Source organism: Sciurus vulgaris, assembly GCF_902686455.1.
Source record: "Sciurus vulgaris genome assembly, chromosome: 5".
Taxonomy (NCBI): Eukaryota; Metazoa; Chordata; class Mammalia; order Rodentia; family Sciuridae; genus Sciurus; species Sciurus vulgaris.
Genome location: NC_136465.1, coordinates 151,832,771 through 151,849,922, shown reverse-complemented (window position 1 = coordinate 151,849,922; position 17,152 = coordinate 151,832,771). Strand labels below are relative to the sequence as shown.

Sequence of the window (17,152 nt, the reverse complement as noted above, 5' to 3'; positions counted from 1 at the left end):
GGACCTTTATTTGTAAATATGTGGTGCTAAGAATCGAACCCAGTGCCTCTCACCAGCAAGGCAAGTTCTACCACTGAGCCACAACCCCAGCCCTCACAAGGCTATTTTTATTTGTAATTTTAATTTAGTAATGAATTCCTCCTTATAGAGTCCTGAAACTACTGGTACCAAATGGAGTCAGAAATATTAAATGTGCATCAAAATAAAATAGATCAGAAGTGCCAGTAGTTTCTGAATTAGGAGAGCCTCAGGTTGCTTCAGGTTGACAGAAAGGAGAAGCTATGCAAAGGTTTGTTATGCAAAATGACAGAAGAAATTCATGAGTATTAATAAAAATCCATTACTATGAAAAGTGTACTAAGAAGACATATGTGTTGAATCCTGTTATAAAATCTCAGAAATGGAAGGAAAATATAATCTAAAAGTTTTTAGAGAGAGAAAAAGAGCACATTCTAAAGACTTAAACAAATCTTAATTTTATCAAACCATTCAATTACAACTGCAGAAGTTACAAGACAAGGAGTTCTCTGTCTGTCTTCAACATTTTGAGGAATGTTGATTCACAACAGAGTTCTATATATCAATCGTGTGCTGGATAAACACACCTTTAACCATGTGAGTTCTCAAAGAAAAGAAATACAAATAGGAAGTATCCCAAATCTGGTCAGGTGTGGGAGGCCTTTTATCCAGCCACCTGGGAGGCTAAGGCAGGAGGATCACAAGTTCAAGGTCAGCTTGGGCAATTTAGTGAGAACCTGTCTCAAAACAAAATAAAAAAGGGCTGAGGATATAGTTCAGCAGAGGAGTACTTGCTTAGCAATTTCAAGGCCCTGAGTTCAATCCCTAGTACCACAAAATAAATAAATTAAAAAACGAAATGTCCAGGGTAACAAAGTATTCAGTGTATGTGCTCTATCAACACTGTGGAGCTTACTCAGAAGGGTAGGACACAGATGAGGAAGGAACAGGACCATAACCCAGGAGATGGGTAAAGGGAACCCAGGACTACAATATTCTCAGAGGCCCAGGAAGTAAGGTTTTATATTCTACAAACACTGAAAAAGACAGTGTTTGCACAGACTGTAATTTTAACTAATGATCATAGGTATGCTTAGTTAGCATTTGAAGAATTCTTGTAATAAAGACACATTGCATGATGGTTTTAATGCCTGCTTCAAATACATATCTGCTATGTGAGATACAGTTGAGCTGCCCTCTCTTTCATCAGACATAATACCTTGTAATTTATAAGGGACGATTCCTATAACCCTCTTTAACCCTGGGACAACTAATATGTTTCAAAGCCTGATCATTGTGATCTGTCAAACGAGCAAAGGTTTATTTGCAACAGTAAGTAAATTGCATTAAGATAGCATATGACATTTCAGAGGGAAAAAATCTACTAGGAGAAAAAAATGAACCTAATGATTTTATTATCAACATTTTTAAAACACTCCAAATGTTTTAAAATACAAATGCACTCATGCTTCACAACAACGCTCTGTGGTGGATATTTTTATTAAGGACATAATCATCATCATCATTATTTGTTAGTTTACAGATCAGGAAGCAAAGGGAAAGAGACTTGTTCAAGCCGTCACTGCTAATGTCAGATATTTCTTCAAGAACTACCCAAGAAAGTCTGGCTTTTAGACACTACACCATGTTGTCTCTATTCACTGAATGGAGACCATTTTGCAAAATGGTTTTATAATTGCTTGAGATTTTAGAAAATGTTAGTGAAATATTTGTATTTGTACATAAAATATAGTACAAATATAATTACATACAGCTATAATGAAGGCTTCCATTGTTTTAAGCATTATCTATGTTGCATAGTGAAGTATATATATTTAATCAAAATTTGTTCAGACTCATAATTATAGGCAGGGTAAGGAATGGAACAGAGCAAGCATGCCCAAATCTTATCTAACAGGAAAGTTAAAAGATGTTTAAAACTGATAAATCGTATACAGGTGGGGATATTAAATACTAAAAGAAATCCATGATAGGATTGAAAATAATGGCCTATCAAGAGTAGTACTTATACTGACATGGACACAGAAGGTGATTCCTATTTTCATAATCAGTTTTGTAATGATTTTAATTTTTTAAATATATTCTTACAATACTTTAAAGGTATTATTTTGACACAATCTTAAATCCTGTATGCATATAAGCTACGGATTTTAATGGATTCCTTTTATATTTTTAAATTATTTTACACAGTTTTGTCCAAATGAAAATTCATTAGGAAAGAGAAAATTATTTATCTTGTCAGAAGTTCAATTCATTTTTGATAAAGATCCTGGAAGCACCTAAGTATTCCAACCTAACATCTGTGTCTCATACATATGCCCAAAAGTTTGACATCCAACTAGAGTTTCATGATTTTTATCCCTTGCCTTCCCTTTTAAAAGGTCAATGATCTTCAGGAATGTAACAAGCTAAATTCCTCAGTGTAAGATAGTTTAGCAAAGCATCTTCCCTTTTAATAGAATTAGGTGCAGCAGACAAACACAAAACATTAAGGACGATAAAAAGAGGAAGAGAGGATAAAACCACAATGACAACCATACCTTTTACTGTCTCTTCAGTTTCTGCAAGGACTTCTTACAGGGAGGCAGAAACGTTAACTATCATCCTTTCTGCTGAAATTTTGGGTCTCATTTTCCTCACATTCAAAAGGAGATAGTCAGAGTAAATGACTTGTAAGTTCTTCTTGAATTTTAACATTTTTTGCTGTGAAACTATTTTACACTCCTGAAACACGTACACTCTCATTAGCTCATTTGATCTAATGACCCTGCGCAGCAAGCAGGGTGGGTGCATTATGGGTAGACATTGGCACCTGATGGTTAAACAACATATGCAAAGCCAAATAACAAATTAATTGCAAAAAGAAAACTCTAACATTTTTTTAAACCAAAAACCTAAGACTCTCCACTGTGTTCTTGCATACACAGTTGTTCACATAAAAAACATGAAATACCAAATTGAAATATGTGCCTTATGTATTTATTTGCTCATTTATTCATCCAGTAAGTATTTATTGAATAACTGCTATCTCTAAAGCCCCCCAGATTTCTAAAAACATCTGCCAATAGAGATACTGCCAAAGCCACATGATTATACCTTAAGCCTCTTTTTTTCCTCTTTGAAGAATCAGATAAAGCTGGACAGAATTTTTTTTATTAATTCTTATTAAAACTATCATGATTCAGACATTCCTACCATCTTCTTAGTTTAATTAATTTGACTTCCAGTTAAGCTGTTTCAGAGAAGTGTTGAGGTCTCCATACTCCAGGAATCAATAATCAAAGAAGGAAGATAGGGTTATTATAGGAAAAATCAAGATACAACTAGAAATTATTCTAATAATGGAAACTAGTCTATGTTTCTAGTCTGGAAATAATGATATCCAAACCTGGTAAGCATTGTAGATGGTCATTTTTTATTTATATCATGTCTCTTTGGGTCCTTAAAGAGTAATTGTTATCATATGTGCACAAAATGAGAGGAAATAGTCAAGAATGATTTCCAGATTTCTAGTATGGGAGACTAAATGTGATGATAGTGTCACTCAAAAGTATAAAAGGACAAAAGCAGTTAGAAATCATAGGAAATAGTGAGTTTCATTTCAGATATATGCCCTTGAGGCATGCATCAGGAGATGTTCAGAAAGTAGACACAAATGTTGGAGAGCACGTCTTGTTCTGAGGCTGGTTTGGAAAAGTGGATTCAGGATTCATCATCATGGAGGGGATGGTTAAAATCAGTCATTCACAAAGTGTTCAGAGGACAGGAAGAGCCCAGGATGGAGGACAACATCTCAAAGAGCTCTGAATTCGAGAAAACAGCCCCTTTTAATAACGCTAGAAAGAGGAAACAGAACTTTGAGATATAACCTGGGAGAAATCTCAGAAAAAAGGGAGAAAAAGCTTAAAGAGAATGATATCTGAAAAATGTAGAGAAACATCAAATAAAAGAGGTAGGTCAGTATTATCAATGGTTATAGGTCAGTAAGTGAAACACTGAAAGACCTCTGCAGATTAGTGCAAAGTACCATCATTGCTGATTTTTGCCAAAGCAATTTTAAAGAAGCAATAGAATGAGTAGCCATATTTTGATGAGTGAATCATGAGTGAATTGGTGAATGAGAAATAGACTAGAGTAGTGAACATACTACTCTAATTTTCTACAGTGAATATATAGCAACATTTGTGTATTAAAATTAAGAAGTGACTAATACATGTTCGACTAAAAAAGAAATTTAATAGATAATAGAGTAGCTAGAAGGAGTTGTACAGATCTGAAGATCATCTGTTATTTATATCTTGAAAGGTTAGGAAAAAATGGGAGAAAAGGAAGAAGAAATTCAGTGAGGAAAGGAGGAAATCATTATGAGAAAGCAAATAACACTTGGTTGTTTTCTTAAAATACAAGGTGAGTGTATCTGTAGGGCTATAAAGAGATGTCTGGATCAGATCTTAGTCTATAAAATCCCTTTAAGATGAGTGTATTTCCACTTGGGAGAGTAGTGCTGATATACATACCAAGAAAGGTTAACTTTTTTATCATCATTTATAGCAAACTAGGGCTAACCCTGTGAAGCAGTCCATTATAATTATATAAAGGACAAAACTCAGCTCTAGTTTACGGCTAGCAGGAAGGAAAGAGGTGGCCAGAAAAAGTCCTTTCAATCCAGTATTCTCTCTTCTTTCCTGTGCTCTGTCTTTGATAATATGAATGTGAGCAGTGTTGAATGAGTCATGTAAAAGAAATGCCCTGATCTCAGAATAAGATATATTTTGCAAACAAGATGATTACAATCAATCAACAGAATGCTGTCTGAAAAAGAGATGTTATTGTTTGCATCGTTCCTTGAGACATACCAATATTTTTCTCAAATATCAGAAAATGGAAGATACTTCAGCTTAGACTTGTGTTAAAGAAAAAAAAAAAAAAAGGCAGTGTAACAAAATGTCTTTTAAGGCATTAAATGCAAAACATGTGTTGAATTATAATGAGTAAAAATCATCCTATTTTAATAATTACTTGGAATAAATTATTAAAAGTTTAGGAAATAGAGATACAAAAAATATTTTTATAAAACAAAGTATATGGCCATGTTTAGTGCCAAGATTAGCTATAGCTTTCTGGATAACTTTTTAAAATTCTTCAAATATATTTTTTTATTTCTTTTTCCCTTAATCAAACACATTGTAGCATCTGTTTTATATCAGAAACAAATAAATTACGTCCACATAAACAGAGGGCATTGACCTTTATTTCTTTGTATTTTTTTAAAAGAACATCTAGAGGAAAATGATTTAAAATCTGTATTTGTTAAAGTTGAAGTTAAAACTGCCTTCAGTTGCCTGCTGGTAGATTAGGTCTAAATACCAATGCATTACAAAATCTTTGGAGCTGGGAATTAGGAGTAAAAATCTTCCTGAATTTTTGTTATAAGTTCTTGAAATTAAAGTAAGAATTTCAGTTGCTGGGTTGCCTGGGTATAGAGGTGGTGTGGCTTTTGGAGGGGTTAAAGTTGGAGCCACTGATGCATATATATTTTTGAGGACTCAGAAAAACACAGCAGTGGAGCCTGGGTCAATCCATTTCTGTGAACAAGCAGTGACCAATAGAAAAAGAAGAAGAAGATCCAAGGAGGCTGAGGTAAGCCATCTCTGACGCCCTGTCAAAGTGAAAACAATACATCAAAAGGTGTTCATGGTGACTGCTCAGTGTAGGTTTTACTCTGTCTCAAAGGAAGCTTGACAGCATAAAGAAAAAAACAAATTTTTTAGTCAATTTTTTTTCCTCAACTGACTTTTAGCAAACTGCAGCCTCAGACACAGGACTCAACGGTATATTCCTGGAAGGCAAGGTAAACTATTTTGCACTTTTTAAAACTCATAAAGCTAAGAATTCGATGTTCTGATTCATCAGATGTAGGGTTACAACTTCAATAACTGAAGCAAATCCCTATTCTGAAAAAATTTTAACATGTCTTTGTTGGAAGATGGCCAGAGCAGCATTCTGCAATCGTAGGAGATTTGACAGCTTGCAGAAACAGCTCTGCACTTGTGATTTTCTGCAATTTAATGGCAAAATTGAAAGATCAGCATTTCACAAATGACTGATTTTATCTTTTTTCCAAGGAAACAGTAAAATTCATTCTGTCCTTATTATCACTTTAATTAACTAAATGTACAATGATGAGAATATTCCTTTTATATATAATATGTAACATGTATGTTATGAATAAATGTTTAAAATATATTATGTACATATATTTTTTGCTATTAAGATAGAGTTTTGTAACAATTATCTCTCATGATATTCAGTGGGGAAGGTTTATGTCTTTTAAATATATGTCAGTGAGTATTCATTGTTATTATTCATTGTGACTACATGAATATAAAGGGATTATCTCCCCACATTCTGAATATATTTGTTTTATTTTGTTTTCTTTCTAGTCAAGCCAGAATTATATAAGTAATATGTTCAACTCTGTAATAAATGCTCTTTGTCAGATATAGGTATGTATGTATGTATATCTATACAACGGAGATTTTCTAAGAGATTATATGAGGCATATGTATGACAGAGTGATTATATAAGAGATTGCAAGTCAATTTCTAGGCTGGACAACCTGATTCTTTACTTATAATTTTCAAAGTCTTATTCTCCCCAAATAAAACTTACCTGAGGAGTTCAGCAACAGAACAAGAGATAAATCATACACTTTTCTTCAGATCCTAGAACGTTCCTTCACAATGAACTACTGAAGTATTCTTTGATCTCTCCATTTCTTTGGTTCATGTGCCAAAGAACCTGGGAAATCTCCTCCAGATGTTCTGCTCATTTAGGAGTCAAAGTAAAAGCAAAATCATATGACTCCATCTTAGGAATGACACAGACTTTCAACTTGAACTATTACAAGATCATTATTTTGTACTCTTATATTCAACTGCTGATTTCAGTTAAGTTCCTTAAATTACATAGCTAGAAATGGAAAAGCACTTACAGCTGCTAAAATTTGTTTTCCATTTCTCTGCTTTCGTTAGGTTAAAACCAGAAGGTTATAAGTTGGTGAATTAATTTTGAAATCTGCAAAGTACTTTACATGGTGCCTACTAAATAAATGTGTATTAATCAAATCTATGAAAATGATATCTTTACCTCATCCCTGAAGAAACAATGTTTACTGATCATTTTGATCAGGGTCAAGGTCCTGGTTTATCTAATAGCTTTGTGTCTTATTGCTCTAGATACTATTATGGCAACCACAATCAGTTTCATCGTCTGGGTATTATTCATAACAGATACTGTATGGACTCAGAGTGTGAGACAGGTCTATGAGGTACATGAACCGGGGGACTGGACTATGGATGACTTCGATTGTCCCAGAGAATGCTTCTGTCCCCCCAATTTCCCTACTGCTTTATATTGTGAAAATCGAGGTCTCAAAGAAATCCCTGCTATTCCTTCACGGATCTGGTATCTCTACCTTGAGAACAACCAGATAGAAACCATTCCCGAGAAGCCATTTGAGAATGCCACCCAGCTGAGATGGATAAATTTAAATAAGAACAAAATCACCAACTATGGAATTGAAAAAGGAGCCCTAAGTCAGCTGAAGAAGCTGCTTTTCTTATTTCTTGAAGATAATGAGCTGGAAGAAGTACCTTCTCCACTGCCAAGAAGTTTAGAACAGTTACAATTAGCTAGAAACAAGGTGTCCAGAATTCCTCAAGGGACCTTTAGCAATCTGGAAAATCTAACCCTTCTGGATCTGCAGCACAATAAACTATTAGACAACGCCTTTCAAAGAGACACCTTCAAGGGACTCAAGAACCTCATGCAGCTAAATATGGCCAAGAATGCCCTGAGAAACATGCCACCAAGATTACCAGCCAACACAATGCAACTGTTCCTGGACAACAATTCCATTGAAGGAATACCAGAAAATTATTTTAATGTGATTCCTAAAGTGGCATTCCTGAGGCTAAACCACAACAAATTATCAGATGCGGGGCTCCCGTCCAGTGGTTTTGATGTGTCTTCCATTCTCGATCTTCAACTGTCTCACAATCAACTCACAAAGTTTCCCCGCATCAGTGCCCACCTGCAGCACCTTCACCTTGATCATAACAAAATTAAACGTGAGTAACCATCACGGTGTGTCTAATGAAAATGTCCTTCATCTGTTCCTTTATCTGTATCTTCTTTAGGAACAGTAATTCTGTTGTCCCCCAGATAAAATGCCCTTTAGGTTCTTAAATTTTGTTTCCACTTTCATTACTAACTCTTTGTCTACTCAGAGTCTTAATAAACCAAGAAGTCCAAATCTTCAAATTTATTATCAAAAATTGGACCTTAATAATTTATAGAGGACAGTTATTTACGGGAGAAACTATCTGTTTTCTTTTACTCATGAAGAAATAATTATTCCACTCTTACTAGAAATTATGCCAGGCACAAAAAGCATCATAAATAGAAAGAGAGGGAATTTGATTTAAGAGGTGTTGGATAGTTAACTTTATCCTAAAGGCTTTAGGAGAACTGATGCCTGAAACTCCATAGTTAGATCTCTGGATAAACTCCTCTGATCAGAATGGGTTTCTTAGACTTTGGTGTGTATAGGTTAGTGACTCCACCCCCAGAGTTTATGATTTTGTAGGTCTGCAGTGGGAATGAAAATTTTTCTAACAAGGTCCTAGGTGAAGTTGACCCTGCAGCTCTAGGAATCAGTGAGAACTGCTACTTAATTGAAACAGAAACAAATGTGCTTAGAAGCTGGCAATCTTTTGCAGTTTACTGGCAAAACTGCAAGGTACAATGCTCTCATCTTTCCTGAAAATAGCTTTTGATAAAGGAAGAAGGAATTAATATAAAGTCCTTGGATGCAGCATGCAATTCATCAAGGACAGAATTGCTTACACAAAATAGAGGCTGGGAGCAATAGAAACAAACCTGACCTCGTCACAATTGTGTCCAAGGCAGGCTGCAACTGGTGTAGAGGTAGACCCTATCTTGTTGAGTCACAGAAGTGTTGATAACCAGCCAAGCATCGACCTATGCATCTTCAACCTAGTACAAGTCCTTTAGGAAGATAACCTTGGAGTGATTTACACTGGAAAACCTTAGTAAATGCATTCCAATGTGAGATTCAGTTCAAATGATTTAAAGAAAGTTACCTAGATAACTGTTAAAAGATTGTGTTTTCTGATCATTATGCACTAAACTTTGCTTTAAGCAAATAATCACATAAGCATAGCATTTACAAGAATATTTCCCCACTGGGTACTGCTGGAGTATTCAAGATTTTTTTTTTTTAAATGGTGTACTTGAGCATAAAATCCAGGAATTAGATGGCAGGCTGCCACCACAGCAGTTATATTTCCATGGTGAAGAAACATACTGTTTAATCCAGTAGTCAAAAAAAAAAAAAAAAAAAGAGTGCAACAGAAAAAAATTGTTAGAGGATCTGTTTAGCTAAACCAAACAATACAACAGCCAACACTGACCTAAGTATGATATATATTTTTTTTTTCCTGCTGAGAGATCTGTGTTTCCACAGGTACATTCTGTATCTCACAACAAAAGCCCCATAGACAACTAGTATGGGAAGTTTATTTTTATGTGATTCCACTTAGACTCTTGTTTATGAATTAAGAGATTCTACCCTGAGAAGGAGAGTATTTAGGAGAGAGAGCGAGCAATATTCAAAACCCAGTGATGAAGTAGACCATTGTGTCCTTCCCTCACCCTTGTTTTAAAAAGGATTCCCAAAGTGTTTGCTCATGCGTTTCGCTTTTTCAGTGGGTCTTATATCTTAGTGTGCATGAGAATCACCTGGAGGGCTTGCATAACACAGGTTGCTGGTTCCCACCTCAAGTGTTTTTAACTCTGTAGATCTGGGGTGGAGCCTAACAACTTAATCCCTGGGTGCTATTAATGCCACAGGTCCATGATTTGAGAACCACTAATCTTCCTAAGAACCTTGTGTGACATTATAAGATTCTTCTACAAAGGAAAAACTGAAGCTCAAATAGGTGCTCAAGGACAAAGAATAAATGCAATAGTCAGAACCTGAATCTAGAATTTCTCATTATTAAATAAATAAAATTTTATTTTAAATTATATAAGAACCATACTTTTCTTCCATCCTTCAATGTAAAAATTTAGAAAAAAAATCTGTGAGTAGAATAGCACCATTATCAACAAAGAGAAATTGAATTATTTGTTTTTAATATAGGTATCAACTGGGGTCATTTCTATGTTGTGAGAAAATAAATGTCAAATATTTATTTCACAGACTATAATAATTAGTTCATAATTATATTACATTGTGCTATAATAACTGGTGAAGTATTTAGCTCTTCTTGCCATGTAATCTGCCTGATAATAAAATGGTTTGCGAAAAGCATAAATTTTCTATGAAAAGTCCTCAGAATTTACTCAACAGTGAACTTGCTTTCTTCTGAACATCTTAAAGAACTTGAATTTTAGTTAAAAATTTATCTACTTCAATAGTTGCTTCCTAAACATCTCTGATAAACATTGTGATTGATATATCCAAATGTAATTAGACTAGCACACTTATTTCTCATTCTGTTCATGCAGATATGTTGGTCATAGGGCATGGGGGTGACAAGGATATGAGATAGCACACTGAAAGGGACATATCCTCTCTAGTCAGCAATGGACTGCATGCAGTAGGGAAAACACCAGACTAGGTCCACTGTTCCCACAATGCCCAGGTGGGAAGAATAAAAAATACTGCCTGATAAAAGTCTATGTGATGACAAAGTGATGACATGTTAGAAAAAATTCCTTTATAACCACAAAACTGCTACGCATATATGTCATTATTTTTATCAATTTAAATTCACAAAATGGCTTAAAGTTGGAGCAAAGCAACCTTTCTTGAGAATAAAATTATTCAACAAAATATGAATCCCAGAGAAGAGGCATTGTCCAAGATAGGTGGGTCTCCTTGAGAAATCACTCTTGCTCAAAATAGTTTCCAAAAGGCATGTAAAGGTGATAAAGGTGATATGGTGCAGGTACTTGTGGTTGAAATCAATGGTTATATAATTCTCTGAATTTTGTAAGTTTAACAGGTCTTCTCTCAAGGATGCTCCTAAATCTGAGTTGTCACTGATGGCAATGGCTCTGACCCAAAGCAGGTGCACAATTTCTGCCATCTTAACCATGTGATAAGGTTGATGGGATATTTTCTGGCTTCAGTTCTTTGTAATGCAATTCTTGGCAAGTGTTTCCTTGCCAATTAAATATACTTATGTGTGGAGATTTAAGGTTGTTTTCTGTAAGTACTGCATATGTAAAGTTATGTTAATTACACTTTTTAAAACTTGACTTCATATGCCATTTTTAATCTTTTGGGGTAATTTTCAAGTACTTGCCTTTATATTAGACTGATTTTCCACCTACCCACCCATACAGCTACCCACCTACCCATATCACTAACCATTCTTCCAATACCACATCTGAAATGTTATGTCCACCATTAATTCCCTGAGTACTATACTATACTACACTATTCTATACTAATTTACACATTCTATAAATACTATAGTAATTTAAACTTGCTTCATCTCTTCTGTAAGCTTAGAAAATGTCAGACATTTTTGTTTCTTTCACAGCTTTTGGCAATGTTTCCCTTCTAGTGTTCTTCCCTAAGTACTGCAGAACATGGAGTGAAATGAGTATACCTACATTGCACAGTTTTTTTCAGGTTACTTCTATAAAACAAATATGCACAATCTCTGGCACACCAATGGTTTGTATCTCTACCACTTTCATACATCAAACTACTAAGCCCTCTATTAGGACCATTAGTCTTTAACCTCTGGTCTTTCTGGTTTTCCAGTACAGTCATTTGTGCTATCTTTGACTCCATAGGTGTGAACGTCTCTGTAATCTGTCCTACATCTACTGCACTGCATGCAGAGCAAGATGTCTTTATTCATGGACCTCAGCTGAGCTACCTCCGCCTGGATGGAAATGAAATCAGGCCACCGATACCAATGGATTTAATGACATGCTTCAAGCTTCTTCAGGCTGTCATTATTTAAATACATCTTCACAAATCTAAATTGGTTTAGTGAGCTGATGTTTCTGACATGAAATTTGGTTATTTTTCAGAGGTTTGAGAAAAAAATCATATTTGCAGTTGCTCTTGGCCACCATTTTGAATTGTACAGCTTAGTTTTTTTGTGTTTGAGGAGGCTTTCACCAAGAACTCACAGTGTGGCTTGTATTAATTTGCTTTTCTTTTAACAAAAGCAGACACAGAGTTAAGATAATTTATCAACTCAAAGATAGTTACTTTTTATCTCTTTTACAACTTATTAACCAGTATCAAATAATGCATTTACATTGTTACAGAAAAAACACTTGTTTATGTCCAAATACTGGATTTACACAATGAAAAACATTTATGTTCAAAATTACTTATGCAGATACTATATTTACAGTATAAATACAATAATCAAACAGGAAGGTGAAAGATCTAAATAAAGCAAAAATGCAGTATTTCTTTACTATAATTTTGATGAAATAAATGCAGACTGCTAAACAGCTTTTAGGATTGAAAGTTTTGTATTTAGTTCAAGAGTGTATGAAATGAATCAAATACTTCAAATAAAGAGTTCTAGTCAGAAGACATTGTAATTCACTAACTTTTGTAACAATTTTTTTTTTGCTTATAGTACACTGTTCTCTAGCAATTAAAAGTTCTAAATTTGAAATCCATTAAAACACCTTTCTTACAGAATCAGTATCACATCTGAAATCCCCTTCAATTGCAAATGATCTGTTCTTATTCTGCCAATGAGTTTTGTATTTAATAAATAAAAAAGAGTAATGCTTCCTAGCAAAACAGAAGTAAAATATTTGTTTCAAGGGCATTATTCACAAGTTTTTAAGAAGACATTTTTAATAAGTATCATAGTAACAATTATTTTTATTTTTATAGCATGAATATATGCAAATGTTTCTTGATTTATTTTTCCTTTTCCTCCAGTAAGCATAAGAAAAAAATTATACTTGTTTGACATAATATACTTGTTTCTCATGAGTTAAAATAATAACCCAGTATATTATTATGTGATCAAGTATTCTTCACTTTAATCTTCTAATCTTATAAGATATATACTCAAACAATAAATATTCCATAGATTAATACATGCCTTCATATATATAAATATATATGCATATATATACACACACAAATATATAATCTCTTACTGTGCCTCGGTTACAGCTTTAACTTCATCATAGGTATGTATGTATAGGAAAAACAGTATATGTATGGTTTGATGTTACCTGCAGTTTTAGGTATCCTCTGGGGATCTTGGAGTGCATCCTTCACATATAAGTCAGCCAGCAATGGAAGCAATTTTTCTTGAGATACATTTCATGACTGGAACTATTCAGATGGAGAATTGGTGAGCAGGCAAGTGAAAGATATAAAAAGATTCCTAATCTGAGGAAAGGTTGTTGTGAAATGCTGCTCACAGACCTTTTCAAAGCTAAGAATTTCCTCATTCCTTTCCTCCCTTTCTCCCTTCCTCCCACCTTCCTTTTTTCCTTCCTTCCTTCCTCCTTTCTTTGTTTGCCCTTCCTTCCTGAAATTTCCTTGTGTGTATTTCAAGTATTTATTGAGTACCATACAGATTCCAGACTACAGTACAAATAGGAGATATAGTTTTGTTCAGTTCCTATTATAAAGAATGAGACACAATTTAACTAAATAATCATAAAATATGTAGAATTTCATCTGTGACATTTGTTATTAATGAAGAGATTGTATACTCTACAAATGATTTACTAATAATTTGATAGGATTCCCTAAAGAAATAATGAAAACATATACAGAATGAAAAGTATTTAATACAGAGTGGGAGGGAAGAATATTCTGTAGTTCCCAGGAGCAATTTGAAAATTACAGAAGAGTACTGAACAAGAAGAGATTATGTTCACGGAGGTGTAACATCATGTACTGGTAATGAACATCAACTCTAAAGCTAAAATTTTTCTTTTAATTTCCAACTGCACCACTTAGTAACTTTGTGGTGCTGGGTCAAATTTTTCAAATTCTTGGTACCTATTTAGCCCCATTTGTAAATTGGGAACAGTAGGAGTACCTATCTTATGGTGAGGATCCAATAAGTTAGAATGTGCAAAGTTTCTTGTAGAGACTTCTAAACATGATAAATCTAAATGACCAGTATTGATCATTATTCTTGTGTGTATGTGTTTGTTTCTTTTGGGCACCATGAGTAAAACCATCTGAGAGAAACCAAGACTGCACGTAAGGAAAAAATCAGATTGGATTTCAGTGCTATAGGACTACTTAGAAAAATAAATGTAGTTTGGCATACAAGGGGCAGACGGTGCTTGTGGAAATGGAGTTGGATATATGGGAGAGTTAGGGAATAAAGTTGTCAAGATTTGGTGATGGATTATGTAGTGTGAGTGCAAGGAGGATGTTAATGTTTCCAGTTTGCATGACAGAATAAATGACACGACTTATTTTGAACAGAGAAAAGTTTTGAGAAGATCATCAGCTAGTTTCAGGCATAATTTGAAAGTGCTTTGCTTCATATTGTGATGGCAAAACTCAGACCTGGTTGTAAAATGAAATTTTCAAAACGTTACTGTAAGAAACCAATGCCTGGGGAAAGAGTCACTTCTTCTCCCCACTTTCAGCCTTTCTTCAGGAAGCCTAATTAACCATGGTACTTAACTTTTGAATTGTAAATAACTGCCCTAGGAGTCTGACTATTCCCTCTTGATATGTAAACAATCCTGTGCAGGCTTTCAAGGCTAGGGATCCATTTCTTCTTATCTGTTTGTGTAAGCATGCTTTAAGTTAGAGACCCTGCACAAGGGATTCAACCACATAGATTTGGAATTATTTCTTTTTCAAGAGGAAAAAAAGCACCGGTGATAGGATGGGTCTAAGATGATGCCAAATAACCTATAATGCTGTGAGAAACTGGGCTTAGAATTTGGAGTTCATTCTCCTCTGGGCCCGCGAGTATAAAATAAAGTTTAAGGTTCTCTTACTCTCCAAGTCTGCTTGATGCTGCTCAACCAGTCTGTTTCCCATAATATGAGGTGCTGAATGAGGTCTAGAGATAGAAGGAGAGGTCTGCATAGATACATAATTATGAAAATTCTCTAGATTTTGTTAACATACTTGATAACCCTAGAAAAATCTACATTAATATCCATATACACATGAGATAAGACTGGTCAGGGACACAGGACATTAGGAGAATGCAGTCCTTATCTCAAGCATAGACTAATGAAGCCATGAAAGATAGAATAATCTTTCTGCCATTCATTTTTGGACATACATACAAAGTTATTATAACTTCCCTAAAGTTTTGAGTAAGATACTATCCTTTTTTTCTGATTTCATATACATGTGATGATAATAAAAATTTTCAAGAGTAATAACTGGAAAATAAGCTAAAAACATTGTTTTAAAATTATGACTCTTAACAAATGTTCAATCTTTCATTTTATAAACTTAACTAAAACACAAAACACAACAAAATAATAGCACTTAGGGTGTCTCCATGTAAATAGCATGAACTTAGTCTAGAGATAAGAAAAAATAGGTACCTATCAAAGTAAAGAGAGTATATAGTGATAGAATGAGCAATTTATGTGTAAATTATAATGCCTTAGAAATGAAATAGATTTTTTTTTTGCATGTTAAGAATTCTGGGACAAAATTGTTTTATTCAATTAACACAAAAACTCAAATTCCCATTTCAAAAAATCCTCTTTATAAACAAACAACTTCATTGAAAAACTGGCGGGTGAAGGAAATTGCCATATGACATCTGAAATCTTCTATGAAACTGGCATTAAAGAATCCAATGAACATAAAATCCATGAAAAGTAATTGAACACAAAGATTTGTGAGTATGTGTGCCACAACCTATACAGCTGTTGATTCAGAAACCAGCAAGGGGTTATAGGGAATTAGAAAAGACAAACAGACACGCATAGAGAGAAAGTTGGGACCAGGTGGGACACCATTCTCTGATGAAGGAACACTGACCTCCATCACATTTATTATGAGGTTTTATCATCAAAGGGTTTTTCTGTGAGAAAGTTTCTTCAAAGCATGCAGGATTGAAGGTCAAAGACTGGCAGGCAATTAAAATTATCTTTTTATCCTCATAATTCTCTGTCCCTGGCAGCTGGTGTCTGAACTCAGAGTCAAGACTAATAGTCCAGTGCCTTGCACAGAGCCTCACAAAGCATAGCAACATCATAGCAAGTGGGCAATCTTGACCCGCACCTTTGCACAGGAAGTTTCCAGTGCAGGCACATGCTCCTGCTAGGAGAGAGTCAGAGATCCTGATCCAAGTCACCACCCACCACATATGTGTGTGTGTGTATGTATGTAAAAGAGAAAGGGAAAAAAATGTGAAGAAGTTTTTTTTCTAATCTTGTACACTAAACACACTTGCCTGCTGGTAACAAATATGTACAGAGAGTTTTCTCCAGCAGTCAACAGCTGGTATCCTATAATTCAATTCAATTCTGTCACCTGACAGCTTTCAAATATCATAGGTTAAGGGCTGAGTCCCATGAGACTGAGGGTAGATTTTCAGGTGCACTTTAAATGACTGGCTAAAAATTGGAGTTCCCACCACTCCATCCTTAGGTTTAAGGATTGATTACTTTACTATGGTGGCTCACAAGCTCCAGGAAACATTTTCACTTACTGGTTTATTATAAACAGTGTTACGAAGGATACAGAAGAGAAGTCATTAAGAGGAAATGTAGCGCATAAGGCATTTTGGAAGGGGCACAGAGCTTCCTTATACCTCCAGGTACATGATCCTCCCAAATCCCCAAGTGTTCATCAGACTGGAATTCTCTGAACACTGTCCTTTGGGACTTTCATGAAGGCATTATTATGCAGGCACAGTCTAGTTTGTCATTTCCCACTGGTGGATGACTCAACCTTCAGTTCCTCTTCCCTCACTGGTGGTAAGAGAGAGGGTCTGAATAGTCCAATGTTTTAATCAAAATCCTGGTTCCCTGGACAACAATCTCTGCCTGACCCTGAACCTACCATGTGTTG

At 34.8% G+C, this 17,152-nt stretch overlaps 1 protein-coding gene across 2 annotated transcripts; it reads left to right on the top strand.

The window, feature by feature from the left end:
• The first annotated feature begins 5,377 nt into the window (after positions 1 to 5,377).
• On the top strand, positions 5,378 to 13,035 carry KERA (keratocan). Of its 2 annotated transcripts, none has more exons than XM_079139007.1 (3): positions 5,378 to 5,679; positions 7,278 to 8,171; positions 11,938 to 13,035. In XM_079139007.1, exons 2-3 carry the CDS (start codon positions 7,286 to 7,288, stop codon positions 12,108 to 12,110), a joined length of 1,059 nt encoding a protein of 352 aa, XP_078995133.1. In that variant the 5' UTR covers positions 5,378 to 5,679; positions 7,278 to 7,285; the 3' UTR covers positions 12,111 to 13,035. The 2 variants fall into 2 exon arrangements, with proteins under 2 accessions (XP_078995133.1, XP_078995134.1); XM_079139008.1 differs by lacking the exon at positions 5,378 to 5,679 and adding an exon at positions 5,686 to 5,890.
• The last annotated feature ends 4,117 nt before the right edge of the window (positions 13,036 to 17,152 follow it).